The following is a 17283-nucleotide window of genomic DNA, read 5'->3' as shown; positions in this document are numbered from 1 at the left end:
AGGCTCTAAGGCTCTCCTGATCCATTTTAGACTTCTGGCCTCAGAACGGTAGGATAATAAATTTGTGTTGTTTTAGGTCACTATGTTAATAGTAATTTGTTACAGCAGCAAAAGGAAACATTTAGTTTGGGTTGTTTTTTAGGTAAAAGAGGCTTGAGCATGTTTACATTCTAAATAAAGAACAGAAGTGAAGCTGTGAAGACAAAAGAGAAAGAGATTTTGTATTTTTGATAAAACTGAACAATAAATTTTGGGATAAAAGTTTAGCTTTATTCTTGTATCCCGAAGTTTTCTCTGTGACCTCTGGCAAAATGCTGACCAACTGAAGCTCACCAGGAAATGGGAAAAAAATGTAATAAAGAACAGAGCCACCATAATTAGTCTTGAAAAGGAAAAATGAACCCTTCTTCCACAAACACAGAAAGGGAAGAAGGGAAAGGTATCTATACTGATAAGTATAAAATGAATTGAGGTGGGTAATTGACTAATAGGCACTTGTCTCCTAATCTTAGAAGTATCATTTACTGAGTGCTACCTGCAAAGCATCAATTACTTGCATAAATTTTCTTCTCAAAATGCTGCAGGACAGGGCGCCTGGGTGGCTCAGATGGTTAAGCGTCTGCCTTCAGCTCAGGTCATGATCCCAGAGTCCTGGGATCAAGTCCCGCATCGGGCTCCCTGCTCCTTGGGAGCCTGCTTCTCCCTCTGCCTCTCTTTCTCTCTCTCTCTCTCTGTCTCTCATGAATAAATAAATAAAATCTTTAAAAAAAAAATGCTGCAAGACAAAAATTATCCACACTTGACAGGGGGAAAAGTGCCAAAATTCCTAGGATTCAGACATTAATCTGTTTGACTCAAAAACACTATGTTGAGAAATCTGGCAGACACAACCATAACCAAGTGAAGGTTAACACTATGAGTAATAAGACTATCAACATCACGCAACCCTTGATACTGAGAAAGACATGTCATCTCTGTGGTATTCCTCGGCCCAACAACACCTTTATCAAATCACAAGGAAAACAAAACTTTGTTATAATTTACCCTTGGCCTAATTCCAAAGCAGAACTATTAAAAAGTCAACATTATTTATAAGGAGTAACAAACTTAAGGTTTCTTTATAGGGTAAGCCTAAAAAGCATCATTTTTACTGACTCTTGCCTAGCATAGTGCCTGGCATATGGTATTTTCTCAACAAATGAGTGAATATCAAGCAGCAGGTGCTAAATCTTAATACATCTAGCATTTCAAAATGAAAGGTTAAGAAGCAGACTCTTTCAATTAAAGGCTTAAGTAGATTCCACATGAAAACTAAAGCTAGGCTACAGTTAAGAAAACACTTTCCATCAGCTAGTCTCATTTAATACAACACTCCTGAGGCATAGATATTATCACCCCCATTTAATATATGACAAAGGTGGGGCCAAAAGTGGTTAAGTCATATAATTTATCAAGCAGTGGAGCCAGATTTCAAACCCAAGTCCTCAAAACAGTGAGTGAATGAGTGTTGGAAAGGAATGTGTGGATGTTATGAAAACTATATCCCATGTTTCTCTATTAAAAAAAAAAAAAAAACTCCCACTACAAAAACGTCACAGGAAATATACACAACGGATAGTTTCCAATTCCATACACAAAATCCACAACTTTTTAAGAAATTCGAACCCATTTCAATGATAACAGTAAGCATCACTGAAGAGAACTTAAATGCAACTAGACAAAAAGGCTACATCCTCCTACCTCTTCCTCTGGGGACAAGTCAAATTGGGAGCAAAAGCATCCCCCGAGGCCTGAGACTCTTCCCAGAGGAGAGGTGTGCCCCCCCCCCCCAACCGGCCCCTCGGGGCGCAGCTGTCCCTACTTTCCACGACCGCATCGGGCCAGCCGGCTCCAGCTTACCTGATGGGCTCCCGCCACCGCTTGAACCAGCTGCAGCAATTGGCCATCAGACTGAACATGCCAGGCCGCACCTCCCGCCGCCTCCCATCCGAGCCCCGAGCGGGGATGGGCCCCTGGTTGCCACCGCCGAATCCCCGGAGGGCCGCAGCCGCTCCCAGGCACCTCTGAGGCGGAGAAGTCGGGAGGGAGGTCAAGGCGGTCAGTCCCAGCACCCGGCCCTGATAAACCGCGCCGGGGGCCCGCGTGCCAATAACGGCCTCCTCGCCCAGGCACAGCAGGGCCAAAGGAGCCGATACACAGAGCCGAGCAGGGTTAGCGGAGCCGGGCCACAGAAAACCCCGCGTCGACGTGCTGACGTTCCTCGCAGGCGCTGAAGGCCCGCCCCAAGCACCGCCCATGTACTACTCCAATCATCGTGCGACCGCCCCTGGTGGGGGCCTCTGAGTGGCTGAAGGGGCAGGGCTCCCCTTTCCGGGTGGAGGCGGGGGCGGGGATGTGGTTCTCGTAACTAGGCAACCGGAGCGTCCAGAGAGGCGTTGAAAAATCCCTGACAGATCTTGGGCAAGGCCTCTCTGAATACCCATACAAAATGTGTTGCCAGTCGAGGGTGGTGTTCCTCGTCTGTCCCTAACCCCAGCTGAGATCCAGAGATCTCAGGTCTTGTGCGTGTTTTGTTTTGTTTTGTGAAGCAGGGTTGGGGATCCTCTGGGACTCCGGCAGACTCTGGCTGCACAACTACAGAAACAATACCCTGGGGCAGTTATTATAAATTAAGGACGAGGGGGAAACTCATTTGCTAACTATCTAATAATTCAGATGACAGACGTTTTAATCTGGATGTTTATTGCTGTTTGTTACATAAAATGTAAAATGGAATTGTATGATATTTATTGTGGGGGGGGTTATGAATGCAAAATAAATGAGTATCTTTTAGCAGGAGCTAAAAGAAATAATATGTTCATTGTACAAAATGTGAAAAACACTGAAAAAGGAATAAGATTAACAAAATAAAATCTCATATTCACCACCCCAAAATAACAAGTATTAACATTTTGATATATGTTCTAAGATTTTTAGATAATATTAGATCGTTAGCTATTTGGTTTCTGCAAGATGGAGATGGTGATCTGCTGGCTGTTTTTTTTTTAATATGTTTTAGTTTATCTACAAGGATATGTAATATCTGCATTTCTTTCCTATATATATATATATATAGGAAAGAAATGGCAAGTACATTCCTGTAGGGGGAAAAAATGCCCGCACGATATGTAGGGACCTGTGTGTCCATTCCATTTCTACTTAAATATATTTTTTCAAATCTTGGTAAAAGGAGAGAGTGCCCTGGGATGCCCAGTGTGTCCAGGGGAAAATAATGGTTTGCTACAACAGATTTAGGTTTTTGTTGTTGTTTTTGTTTTTGTTTTTGGTATTTTATTTATTTATTTATTTAGAGAGCACGCATGCACATGAGCGGAAGGCAGAGCAGAGGGAGAGAGAATCTCAAGCCGACTCCGAGCTGAGCATGGAGCCCTATGCAGGGTTCATCCCAGGACCCTGAGATCATGACCTGAGCCGAAATCAAGAGTTAGACTCTTAACCAACTGAGTCACCCACCGCCGCACAACAGATTTAGTTTTAAAATTATTCTCTGTTCTTTACTCATTCATGTGACCCTGATTCAATTCATATACATCTCTTACAGCTCACCATCTCTGAACCCAATTATCCCATCTGCAAAATGGGAATGAAAATACTTACTTTGCAGGGTCACTAAGATGATGAAATGAAAGAAATAAGGCCTAAGGGCAGTTTCTAACACATAATAGTAGATTTTGAAGTTGCTGTCACCTGTCAGTTGTCATTTTCTTTTTCATCACTTAATACATTTAGTAGTGTTAACTCTTCTAAAACTCTTTCCTCCCTTGGCTTTTCACAATTATGTACTATTCTGGATCTCACTAGTTATTCCTCCTTCGGCTTCCCATATGTACTCTCCAAGATCTGACCTTATCCCTCTGTATTCCTTTTTAAAAACGTGTTCTCTTGAAGTCCAATTACTACTCCTATGCCTGAAGAGACTTACTATGCAGATGTTCCTTCAGCATTTCTGGAACTATACTCAACACCCCTCTTGTCCCCCCAAAATATATTTAACCCCACCTCTACTTCATGTCTTCCCTGAGAATGATACATTACCAAACATTTCTGGTGCCGAAATACAGTCGGTCAGTTAGTAAACTAAGTTGACTATTGGTTTTTCAATACATTAAGTGGTTTGGTAGAAATAAGCACTGTACACTATTTTCAGTTTTCCTTTTCCAAACATATGAGATAGTTATTCCCACCCTCTAGAAGTCATGGGACTTGCTTTGTCCAGTGAAATGTGAGTGAAATGGAAATTGTGGAAGACTATATTAACTTTGAAATACTGTAACATCAAAACAGTGTGGAATGCTGAGCCAACACAATGAAGATGTCTGCCCAGAAAGTCCTGCAGTGAACTTCCCACGAGTAGGCAATAAACACTTACCTTAAACCATTGTAATTCCATGACTATTTCACCATAGTGTAATCTAGTTTATTCTGAATGATGAAAACAACCTTGCTGTCATTCTAGCTAAGACTCTTATTTAATCCCCCAGGGATTATTTAGCATCTTAAATGTTACTTGATTTCTTTTTCCAGCTTTATTGAGGGATAATTGACAAAATTGTATTTTAAAAGTACAATATGATGACTTAATATATGCATACATGGTAAAAATGATTCCCACAATCAAGTTAATTAACACATCCATCACCTCACATTGTTATCTTTCTTTCTTTTTCTTTTGAGAACACACTTAAGATCTACTCTCTTAGCAAATTTAAGTATATGATATAGTATAATTAACTAGAGTCACCATGCTGTGAAAGGGTATATAAACTTTCAGTTTATACCCTATCAACTTCTTCCCATTTCCTTACTCCCCAGCTCCTGGCAACCTATTCTTTGTTTCCATGAATTTGCTTTTTTTTTTCTTTTTAAGATTTTTTTTTTTTATTTGAGAGAGAGAGTGCAAGCATGAGCTGGGGGAAGGGGCAGAAGGAGAAGCAAGTTCCCCATTGAGCAGAGAGCCCGACGTGGGGCTCAATCCTAGGACCCTGAGATTATGACCTGAACCAAAGGCAGACGCTTAACTGACTGAGACACCCAATCGCCCCCCCCTTTTTTTTTAAGATTCTACATATAAGTGATCCCAAGCAGCATTTATCTTTCTCTGTCTGGCTTATTTCACTTAGCATAGTGCCCAAATGTCATACCTAAATGTGAGATATCCGTATCTATCTCTATCTCTATATCACATTTTCTTTACCCATTCATCCATTGATTAGACTTAGGTTGTGGTTTCCTTATGTTGGCTATTGTGAATAATGCTCTAATGAACATGGGAGTACAGAAATGGCTTCCCGGTAATGATTCCTTTGTATATAAACCCAGAAGTGGGATTCTTGGATCATATGGTAGCTCCATTTTTCGTTTCTTGAGGAACTTCCATAGTATTTTCCATAAATATACATTCCTACCATTCTCCACATCTTCATCAACACTTGTCTCTTGTATACATGTTACTTGGTTTCTAAACTTTCCTTGCTCTAATCCATTTTGCAAACATTTAACAAGGTAACATTCTCAAAGTAAAACAATGGAAATTACTCCTTTTAAAACAAACTTACAAACATATTTAGAAATGTACTAAAAATAAATTTTGGGCAAGTGAAATTGACTAAGTATTAATTTATTGAGGTGAAGCCAGATGTCATCTTCACAAAGTAAACTTCTGAGATAAGTTAAAAACCTGAAAATTTTATCCAAAGATGCATCATTAAATTTTATTATTAAACATCTCAGTATATGATTTTTCAAAGTTTGACATTACAGTAGAGGTAAGATACATAATTTTTCATCACCGACACATTGCTGACACTGTGTTGCACCTTTATGGTATTAAAAAGATAATCACTTTAATCTCTTGAACTTTTCAGGAGAGCAAGATTTCTTTTGGGCAACTTATGCTTCTCCAACATTTCCTTCTTCAAACATTTTATATTCTTTTTTATATTGAGGATATTAGAGATGGCTATGAATGTTGTTGATTCATGATTTTGGAAGTTTTCTCTCCTTGTGAAATTTTGAGATTTCAAAATTGATATTCAGCTCTTAATTCCTCCTCACAAGATGAGGAGATTCCCAAATCGAACCTTTACTTGAAAGACTCCTAGCTTAAATGCGTTTAAATTTAATAGTTAAATATATTACTTAAAGGTCATTTTGCTTGATGCTATGATTGTCAGCACACCAAACAATTCTACAGAGATTAGAATTATATTAAAAATTAAATCACTTGGGGCTAGGAATAAACTGGTGAATAGATTAATATGGCAGAGTTAGACACAGCAAGAAGGAAAAGAATTTCAAAGAGGGAAGGGTAATAGATATATTCAGTAATCCCTTCACAATTGATCTTATCAGAAAAAGTGACTCTAATATCAACTTCCATCCAGTTGGGTCACAGAACCACAGAAAGCTAGAACGAGAAGAGCCCCTTGAAAGATGATCAGCCTATGGAATTTCACACACACACATAGGAAATCAGTTGACAGGCTCATCTGGGCAGAAATTCCAGAAGTGATAACAGTAAATATGCCTTCAGTAATACTATTTAACGCACAGTAATTGCTTTACATGTGTTATCTCTTAAATCCTTATATTAACATTATGAAAACCCACTATTATCCCCATTTTACAGAAGATAAAACTGAGGCTTAGAGAGGTTAAGCAATTTGCTTAAAGTTACAGAACTAGTAAGTGATTAAAGTATTGAGATTTGACTCAGGCGTTTTAGCTCCAGATGCAGCCTTAAACATCACATAACATTTCAGATGTGTATGTCTAAGCACAAAATGTAGAGGTTATATTGCAAAAATTAAAATGAGCTGTTTGAAGGTGATGGAATTTGACACATTCTCATTTTTTTCTCAAAACATTTTTTTTTAACACCATAAATGCAAGAACAAAAGCAAACTGGATGATCAAAACTATCCCATTTGCTTCCATTATCTCTGTCCTCCGGCGCCTTCATGAAGTTACTCGCTTCTAGGTTTGATTAACGTCTTCATCCCAACGCCAGTCTGTGTCTGCAGGATTTTTCCTCCTAAACCTGGACACCCCGTCCTCGGAGTCCTCAAAGTTCCCCGGGGCCACTCAGCCTCTCACCCTAGCTCGCTGGCGGTTTCTACTACGTTTCCTTCCCCTTCTCCTTGGGAAAGTTCACCGTGCGGAGACAGGGAACGAAACACGGGACGAGGAAGGATGTCTCGACAGTGTTTACTAGGCCTCCACCACTCTCCCTGAGCCCTGCCCCCAGCTTTGAAAAGCTTCCTGGAAATGTCCTCGTTATCACTTCCCCTCTCGGGCTGGGGGCTGGGAGCGGGCAGTCCCCCCGCCCCCGGCTCCCTCTGTTCTGCCGGAGCGCTCGCTCGCAGGCGCCGCCGCGCCGCAGTCCTCAGTGAGCGGCGCCTGGGCTCGCAGGTCCCCGCCGCGACGCGCCACGGTCCTGGTCCCCGCCCGCGCCTCCCCCCGCTTCGCAATGAGGGTCCTGGGTGGGCGCTGCGGGGCGCTACTGGCGTGCCTCATCCTAATGCTCCCGGTCTCCGAGGCAAACTGTGAGTAATCAATAGAGTGCTGTCTTCTTTCCGCAGCAGCGCAACTGAACCCGGAGCCCTCTTGGTAGGATTTTCTTTGCTCCGGCTGCAAGCCAGCTATGAAGTTTCCAGTAAGTCCCGACAATCTCCGGGCTGACGGAAGCAGCCAGTGGATCTAGCGAGCAGTGTAACGGTGGGGCAGGGGCAATTTTTGCCCTGCTCTAGGAGTCAACTGTTGGCTACTGGACAGATTCAAAAACCTGGGGGACACTAAATAACAATGAAGGAATTACAACACCTACCCATTTGCCCTCAACAGCTGAAGTTCCCAGAGGACAAGGATGAGCACTTTCCAGTATAACAATAGGGAGAAAAAGGCAGCCTACTATGTTTTCTCTTGGTACAAGCGGCTGTCCCCAGCCAACACCCCTTGCTGAAATTTTACCTCCCTTTTGCAATTTCTGGACTTTGAGCTTGGTTTGCTTATCTCAACATTGACAAACCAATTGTTTTAGGATCACTGCTGGTTTGCATAGCAGGAGGTAGATGTCATTTTCTAACCTTGAAATCAAAAGGACTGCTAAATGTTGTGCTTCTCAGATCATTTTGTACAAAGTATTTTTGACACTGTCACCGATCTGAGGTCATGGCATGAATTCTCTGTACTTTATCTTTGTATTTCCAGTTCTTTATGTTCCCATGGGTGGATTCAAGGCAGGATGTTGAGTTTTCTCTGAAAAGTATATAAGGAATATCAAAGCATTTAGTACATTTTTTAAAAGATTTTATTTATTTATTAGAGAGAGAGTAAGAGAGAGCGCACAGTTGGGGGGAGGGGCAGAGGGAGAGGGAGAAGGAGACTCCCTGCTGAGCATGGAGACTGATAAGGGGCTCAATCCCAGGACTCCAGTTTCAGGACCTGAGCCAAAGACAGACACTTAACCAACTGAGCCACCCAGGCGCCCCTTGGCATTTAGTACATTTTGATTGCCAGTTAATTTGTTCGTTTTCAAAGTTTAAGCATGGTCATTGATTAAAAATGCTTACTTGTGCTACGTTTTTTATTCTCAGGAAATGGCATGGGAGAGATAAACTCTGAATTGCAAAAACTTTTAGGCTGCTTAAAAACTCCTGTGGAAACTTTTCAAAGATGGTAATTTTAGGAGACTTGAGTAGGAATTTACTAACATTCCACTAGTTTGTATTAGTTAACTGATTAGGATGATTGAGGTATTTTAAAATTCTAATTTAAAGGTTAAACATGATTTGTTGATCTTCTATTAAAGAGCTGCAATAGCAGCATTGCTATTCAAACCACTATCACTAAGCCTGTATGTGGACCATATGCATATAAATTCATTATTTATATAGTTCATTACAACAATCAAATATTTGCTTGGTAACCAAAGAGGCAAAAGTTTCTTCCCGCACTCACTGCTTGTCATCACAGGAATGTGCTAAACCCTTTGTAGAGATTGTTACATTTTCACTGAATCTAGACACAGTTAAAAATGATGTATATGTCTGTGCTTGTTACACACAAGTAATCAAACCATATAGATGATGAAATATACTTGTTGTGATAGAGTGGAGAAATTAACAGTACAAATATATGACATAAAGAATAGTTGGCCCTATACTGACTTTATTTTAAAAAGTATGAGTAGTTTAATTGGATTAAAAATAATCTCTGGTTAACTGATGGGGAAACCGAGGTACAGATGGAATGTTTTTACTCCCTAAGATTTTAAATTTGAGATAGAATTAGAACTCTAAATATTTTATTTAGTCCATGGAAATATAGTTGTTAGTTAAAGAAAAAAGTTTTAGCGTTTTTTTAAAAGATTTTATTTATTTATTTGAGAGAGAGAATGAAAGAGAGAGAGAGCATGAGAGGGGGGAGGGTCAGAGGGAGAAACAGACTCCCCGCTGAGCAGGGAGCCCGATGTGGGACTCGATCCCTGGACTCCAGGATCATGACCTGAGCCGAAGGCAGTCGCTTAACCAACTGAGCCACCCAGGCGCCTGAAAAAGGTTTTAGTTTTGAGAGTTGTTAGAAACTATCACAGTTCAACTTCTTCATTTTAATAATAAAGAATTGGTCAGAGATGTTAACTGACTTTGCAGACATTTATGTATATGAAAGATATTTTTACTATCTCTTAAATTTTTAGTAAATATAAGAGAGAGCCAGACAGAAAGAGGCAGAGAGATAGATTTAAAATATATACTGTCTACATATTCCATCATTAGCCACTAAGGGCTGTGATGAGGAGAAATAGGAGAAAAGAGATGTTCTCCGGTTGTGCTAGTTTGGTCCTATCCAGACTTCCACTGCTAGGTGGATGCAGTCTACCCTTGACATTACTGACTCATATCTGCTTTCTCTATTTTACTGTCTTCTTTCCTTCTCTAACTATTCATTGTTTATCTGTCTTTTTTTTTTTTTTAAATCCCTTTATTTCAGAGTTCAAAATGTTGCACTGTTGGAGAGATTTTATTAGGGTTAGGAAGAGTTAGAGACAATTTCTGGTATAGCAACGATGCCCTGTGCCATATTCTCTTACCATCCATTCTACATCAGGATACATAGTAATGCTTCATAATAAACCTTTTCTGTCCACCAAGTTCAATATCCTCTTTATGGCTAAATGATCTATATTTAAACTTTCAAGATATTATGAGAAAAAATGAGAAGCCTGATAGTACATATACCAGTAGTCTTTAGCTACAAGCAACAATAATGAACTCTTGCTAACGAAGGAAGGAAGGAAGGAAGGAAGGAAGGAAGGAAGGATGGGAGGAAGGAAGGAAGGAAGGAAGCCGAGTGGGTTTATTGGAAGACTACTGAATGGCATGCTGAATAACTAGGCCAACAGAAGCCAGGGACTTAGGCGTTTCAGTGATCTATATGACGGGAAGTCACGTGCTCTCTGTGTTAGGAGCTGCTATCAGATGACTGGGTTCTAACTGTCTTCTAGTCCTGGGTGTCCCTGCCTGTGACTGAAATTCCCAGAAGAGAGAACTTGATCATTTTGGCTTAACATGTCTCTGGAGTCCTGTGACTGACAGCTCCCTCGAATCAGGAGAAGTGTCTGCCCAACTCCCACAAAGGAATGGAAGCTGCAAAGGAAGCAGAAACAAAGAAGTCTACACATGCTAATTATTGGCTGTACAACATACACACACACCCTTCTTTCCATATACACCATTTGGAAGTATTTCAAGTATAATGCACATATTTTAATATAATGCAAATAACTGAGAATAGCAGAAAGGACCTTCTCCTTAATAGATTCCAGTCACCGCACCCAAAGAGGAAGGCTCATGGCTACCATTTCTTAGTTTAGTGTCATCAAGTGATGTCCGTGCCTCATCTTGTTCTGTCGCAGTCCCATGTCACTGTGCTATGTTTTATGGATGAAACAATACATTGTTATAATCCATCTCGTATACCAAAAGATAATCATACTAAAAAGACAAGCAAAAGAATACAAGTACATTGGGGTGGCCTCTCTTCCTTTTGAGCGGGAGCTGGTATTTATGACCCCCTCCTTCACTCCCCAATTCACTTCTCTCTAGCTTTCACACAGTTTGCTGATGTTGGATTTTTTTGTCTCTCTGAGATGAACCACACTCTTATTCAGGAAGAGCCTGAGCCTTGTTGTTCCTACCTATGGATGATTGTGTCCATCTCTTCTTTTACAATTTCTATTGTGTATAATAGTCATCTTGAAGGAGTAGCACTCCTTCTAGACTTGATTTAGACATGGCAAAAACATTATTTTGCCTTGATTATTGTCATACCAGTATAATCTTCTTTTTAATTTTTTTTTTCAACAGGAATAAAGAACTTGAAATGGCTACATAGCAATCTCAGCTTCTAATTCAGTGGAAAATCTATTAGGTCCCATAGTGAATGCATTTCTTCTTGGTTACCAATTTCTAGATGAGCAAAAGACAGATGCAAGGGAAGAAAAAAAGCAAAAAATATGAGAATAGGTCATTGAATTAGTTTCTTACGCTGCTATAACAAAGTACCACAAACTGGGTAGTTTAAACAACAGAATTTATTGTCTCACAGTTCTGGAAACTAGAAGTCTGAGATTAAGGTGTCAGCAGGATTGATTCCTTCTGGGAGCTGTGAAGGAGAATCTGTTTCAGGCCTCTCTCCTCAGCTTCTGGTAGCCTCAGACATTTCTTGGCTTGTAGATGGCATTTTCCCTATGTCTTCACATCATCTTCCCTCTGTACATGAGTGTCTCTCTTCCAAATTTCCGCTTTTTATAAAGACATCAGTCATACTGGGTTAGAGCTCACCCTTATGACCTTGTCTTAACTTGATCATCTGCGAAACTCCTTTTTCCAAATAAGATCATATTTGCAAGTAATGGGGGATTAAGGATGTTACCATCTTCATAGGGGACACCATTCAATCCATAACAGTCACTAAGCATCATATCATGACAAGTTCTTCTTCCCTTTCTACCTTTATTTCTAATCTGTGTATTTTAGCTTTAGGGAAATAAAAGCACTATGTATTAATGATGTCTGGTACAAAAAAAGTACCCCCTTTTTTTAAAAAAGTAAGCTCTATGCCCAACATAGGCCTTGAACTCAGGACCCTGAGATCGAGAGTTGCCTGCTTTACTGACTGAACCAGTGAGGGGCCTCCAAAACACCACAATTTTTAAATCACATTTTGGAAGATAGTGTTGGGTCTGAAAAGGCAGTAACAGAGCCTTCAATAATTGGTCAGTCTATCGTCCTATACAGCTAGCTCCTTTTAGGTATTAGCGTGCACAGTAAGACCCATGAAAACGATAATAATCATCCCATTGACTTATTTCCTTAACTGTGGAATTAATTCCTTTGTTGGAGATAAAGCTGTGTGGCTTAGCATAAGGCATTAAATAAGTCTACCAATAGTGGTACCAGTAGAAAAATTAAATCCAAATCCAGAATGACTATCTCTATCTCTGAGTACAATGTGCTGCTCCTGCATGATAAAAGAGCCCTAACTAATCAACCATCCACCAGGATCTGATGGATTTTGCAATATGCCCAATGTCTAACAGCAGAAGGAATGGCGGTTCTGCTGGCAAATGTTGTATTTTTTAGTAGTGAGAGCCTAGTGTATCTTAGTGAGGAAAGTCTGTATAGCTGAGTCAATATGTCGTCTCCATGCTTGCCACTCAGGCTGGGTTTTTTTATGAGTATTTGGCAACAGTAGACCAAGTGACACAGCAGGTGACAGCCTTAGCACCAAATGTGCCCACAGACTTGTGTGTTTAGCCCACATGGCATTTTAAAAATCAGGAAATTTCATCTAAAAAGTTTGTTTTATGACCTCTCTTGAAAAACAAATGAAGGAAGATCTGGCAACACTGCATGCACCTTCTAACATGGTAAGATTCAAAGCTGCCTTCTTAAGATAGGATATACTCTCTCTAGTTTGCCACAATTTCGAGCATCCCCTGTCGTCTTTCATGAAATTCTCTTCCCTTGTTTATGGAACCTATCTGACGCTTGTAGATTTCGGAGTTTGGGACCCTTACACTAGATTGCCTTGAGAAGAAACACGATGGACAATCCTTAAGTGGACCATTCTGTCCCCTCTTATTATTAAGAACTTCTCTGGTGTGGGGCTATCTTGTTAGTATTCCCCTGGAACACAAATAGTCTCAGCTCTGGGCAATTCTTGCCAAACAACCTTGTCTCTCAACCTGATATCTAGCTTTTTATGGGTCTCTAAACATATAGACAGACCATTTACAACCATTCAGGAAGCAGAATAGATCCAGATCTCATTCTAAGCAAAGTGGACAGTGAGAAATACTGCTTATATGTCTGCCCATTGTGAGGTGTTCATTTCTCCAAACATTCTGTTTCTCCTCAGGATCACCCTTGAGAGAGGCTGTCGTTTGTTCATTGCAGGCTGTAGCTTCATAGCAGGTCTCCCTCTGGCTCGTGTTGGTCTGTCATAAAGAAGTATCTGTCAGTTAGAGTTTTTGTCTTCAGTAGGTTGATTTTCATCCTCACTAGGTTGGTCATAGGCTTTTCCTCGTGAGACTTTAAAGGGAGGTTGAGGTAAGACTTCTTCATGTCAGGAGAGTGAGCAGCCTTCATAGATCGCTTAGTTGTGCCTATAGTCCCATTCTTTTCACACCACTGGAACATGTCACAGCTGAACTTCTGTCACAACTAAGTTCCTGGCTAGATCGAAAAGGTAGCATCCAGTTCACAATGAGCTGTTTAAATCACCTGGTCACCAGGTGTCCTGTGGTTGTATTTGCAGACTTCACTAAAGTCCAAAAGGATGCCAAGAACAGTTTCTCAAGGGTAGACTAATTACTGGCAGAAGGAAATGTGACTTGCTCTCCAATCATAAGGACCTCTTCTGAAATTCTTCTTTGGGGACTTGCTATGGTACCTTGGATAGTACCAGAGGACCCTGCCGTCCTAGGGACAATTTGACATAATTGGATCTGTTGGGTCACTGGCTAGTCTGACTGACAGACTGCTTGATTCGAACTTTGAACTAGCTAGAGAGCATTTTCTTATTCTGGTTTCCATCTACATCTGGCAGCTTTTGGACTCATATGATAAATAGAGCAGAGTAGAGTACTTAAAAATGGAATATGCCTCAACAATAAGGGGTCCGCTGATATGTATGCTTCCATCTCAGTGTTGAATGCCCAGGTATATAAAAACTTGTCTTTCACTTGGGCAGGAGTATTCCAGCATGACCAAATTGTTGCTGAAAATAGTTCATGCCTGGGGAAGGAAGCACAGTTTGGAGTTTGAGTTTTATTGGACCTATAGTTAGGTACTTGTAGGACACAATGCCCTTAATCAACTGACCCCCATGGGCCTCAGTTCTAAGCAGCAAACCTTAGATTTTAGATGTTTTTTTTTCTTCTCTAAAGGCCAATATCTAATAATCACTAGAAGTTTTTGGAATCTCTTCCCTTAGTGCAGTTACCCAGTGCAGTTAATCTGCGTGGGAGAAAACAAGAAAAAAAGTTCACTGTATACAGAATACTTCTTCAAGGGCATCTCTCCTCTCCTTCATTCTAGAAGTTCTGGATCCATCAACTGATTCAAGATTGGTAATTAAGGAGAGGTGGTGATTTCTTTGTATTGTACAACCTCTATTTTACTAACCCAGGGAGTTTTGAATACAAAAGTTAATGAGGAATTTTATGGGTTGTCTTTCCTATCTCATTCTAGGGAAATCTTCACCTGTTAATTCTTTCTCCAAGATTTGATCACTACACTCACCCTGACTTTGATTCACGTGAATATGAGCTGCCACCTAACTCAGCCACCCTGGGTTCCTCCCATTCCCCCTGAGATCTGGGAGCCCTGTTTCATTGCAGCCCCTGCCATTAGCATTTCCAATCTAGGGAGAACATCCAGTAAAATGCTTTTTAGCAAGCCCAGTGATTTCCTTACTAATTGATATCTATGATAATCATGAACATACATTCTTTTATTTCATAATGGGGAGTGGGATGGATAAGTGAGAAAGTGAATAGGTAGGAACCACGTGAAAGATCTAAGCCAGAATCTATCTCCTAGTCCTTGTGAATTCTTTCTTTAATATTATGCCAAGGAATGTCTGGCTTTCAGAGTTATTTAGTGTGTGCCAGAGTTTTGTCTAGGATGCCAGTAGCCAACGAAGTGAACTGTTTGAACTGGAACTGGTGACCCTAGCTAGCACATGGAATGAAATCAGCAATATTAATACATTTAGCCTAATTCAAAATTACATATGCCTTTTTGTATTAGTTTTCTATTGTGTAACCAATTGCCACAAACTTAGCATCTTAAAACAATATAATTTATTTTTTTAAATAATTTTTACTTGAGTTTTATTTTATTTTATTTTTTTTAAAGATTTTTATTTATTTATTTGACAGAGAGACAGCGAGAGAGGCAACACAAGCAGGGGGAGTGGGAGAGGGAGAAGCAGGCTTCCCGCCGAGCAGGGAGCCTGATGCGGGGCTCGATCCCAGGACCCTGGAATCATGACCTGAGCCGAAGGCAGACGCTTAACGACTGAGCCACCCAGGCGCCCCCATTTTATTAACTCATTAGTCCAGGTACAAGTCCAGGGACCTGCTCAGGGTCTCACAAAGCTAAGATCAAGGGGCCCACCAGAGCTGAGGTCTCATCTGCGGTGTTCTCTTCCAAGTGTATTGATCTCTCCAATGAGAGGAAGGAGAGAGATCAAGGGAGGACATTTGCTTGTGCATGAAAGTGACAAAACTCCATTCCACTTATAATTCTAATAGCCCCAACCTAAGGAAGCCCATGGAATATTTGGTCAGCATTGTCTCTGTTACAAATATTCTTCCCCTAGGGTTAAGATTACTGTTTCTTCCTCTAAGAGAAGGACAAACACATATTGCTCATTTAACCTTTGGTAATATAGATTACAAAATGTGAGCTTGTATTAACTATCTGTTTGTTAAATAGAGAGGGCATAATTAACTATGCCCAACGGACCTAAGCTGGGGACATAGTATAATGACATTGAACTGGCTGTTAATGTAGCAGGGTGAAAAAAATATGATAACAGTTAATACTGAAATTATTCCTTTTGTGAGAATTCTTATTATTTTACCTTGAAAAGTGGCTTTACGTTTAGAAAGTGAAGTCCTGAAAACATGGTCTATAACTTTGCTACTCAAGAGTACTTCATGAACCAGTAACAGCAGCATTACCTGGGAGCTTATTATAGAAATGAAGCATCTCTGGCCCCATGCCAGACCTACTGATTTAGAATATTCATTTCAAGAAGACCCCGGGTAATTCCTATGCACGCTTAAAATTTGAATCATGCTGGTGTCTAAGGAGATAGGAGAAAAGGTTGGTATATGGTTCTGCATGAGAAGTAAATAGAAGTTGCAGGGGTGGAAGTAGGAGGCAACCAGGGAGAGGGAAGGGGAGAAGATGTCAGAGAAGGGAGAAAAGAAGCTGAGCCATATGGCAAGACAATGCAGCTTTTAGGAATGTCTGCAGTAAGATTTCTTTCTTTCTTTCTTTTTTTTTTTTTTTTTTTAAGAGAGAGCACCCTCGGGGGAGGACAGAGGGAAAGGGGCAGAAGGAGAAGGAGAGAGAATCTTAAGCAGGCTCTGCACAGAGCATGGAGCCCAACGTGGGGCTCAATCTCCCAACCTTGAGATCATGACCTGAGCTGAAATGAAAAGTTGGACACTTAACTGACTGAGTCACCCAGGCGCCCCATCCATTAAGAAATTATTATATGTGAGGTGGACAGAGGACCTTTAGGAACTGGCTTAAGACTTGACTTTAAATTGCAAAAGTTGTTTTAATGTAAACTATAGCCCTTTGTACCTCCCCCCTGCCACCTACCTTCAGGGTTTCTTCAGAAGAGGTTGATTTCCATATCTAACTGGATTAAGAATGAAGGGAAGAGAATAGTTCCATAAGATACAACTGAGGTGAAGAGTTTAGTGAAAGCTAACACTCAAAGCCAATAGTGACCTTAGGAACCTCAGCTCCAAAAGGAGGAAGAAATCTTTTTTCTTTTTTTAAAAGATTTTATTTATTTATTTGACCGAGAGAGACACAGCGAGAGAGGGAACACAAGCAAGGGGAGTGGGAGAGGGAGAAGCAGGGGGAGTGGGGGAGGGAGAAGCAGGGGGAGTAGGAGAGGGAGAAGCAGGGG

The 17283-nt window shown here is 40.6% G+C and overlaps 2 protein-coding genes across 5 annotated transcripts in view; one reads left to right on the top strand and one right to left on the bottom strand.

Moving 5' to 3' along the window:
- Window positions 1-2245, bottom strand: part of ARL13B (ARF like GTPase 13B) — a 67993-nt gene extending 65748 nt beyond the window's left edge. For 3 of the 4 annotated variants that reach the window (XM_025873074.2, XM_025873082.2, XM_073892274.1), the window contains exon 1: window positions 1900-2244. In XM_025873074.2, the coding sequence (XP_025728859.1) occupies window positions 1900-1958 (59 nt within the window). In that variant the 5' untranslated portion in view covers window positions 1959-2244. Of the gene's footprint in view, window positions 1-1899 lie in introns of all 4 variants that reach the window. The other variant, XM_025873090.2, reaches the window with a different exon arrangement.
- Window positions 2246-7411: 5166 nt separating this feature from the next.
- The window catches only part of PROS1 (protein S), a 63940-nt gene continuing 54068 nt past the window's right edge, over window positions 7412-17283 (top strand). The window contains exon 1 of the mRNA XM_025873059.2: window positions 7412-7604. Coding sequence (XP_025728844.1) covers window positions 7529-7604 — 76 coding nt within the window. The 5' untranslated portion in view covers window positions 7412-7528. The remainder of the gene's footprint in view (window positions 7605-17283) is intronic.

The sequence above is a fragment of the Callorhinus ursinus genome, unplaced genomic scaffold (genome assembly GCF_003265705.2).
Source record: "Callorhinus ursinus isolate GAN/ISIS: 27379988/994484 unplaced genomic scaffold, GSC_fseal_2.0 scaffold1, whole genome shotgun sequence".
NCBI lineage: Eukaryota > Metazoa > Chordata > Mammalia > Carnivora > Otariidae > Callorhinus > Callorhinus ursinus.
This window is presented reverse-complemented; position numbering and strand designations above follow the sequence as displayed.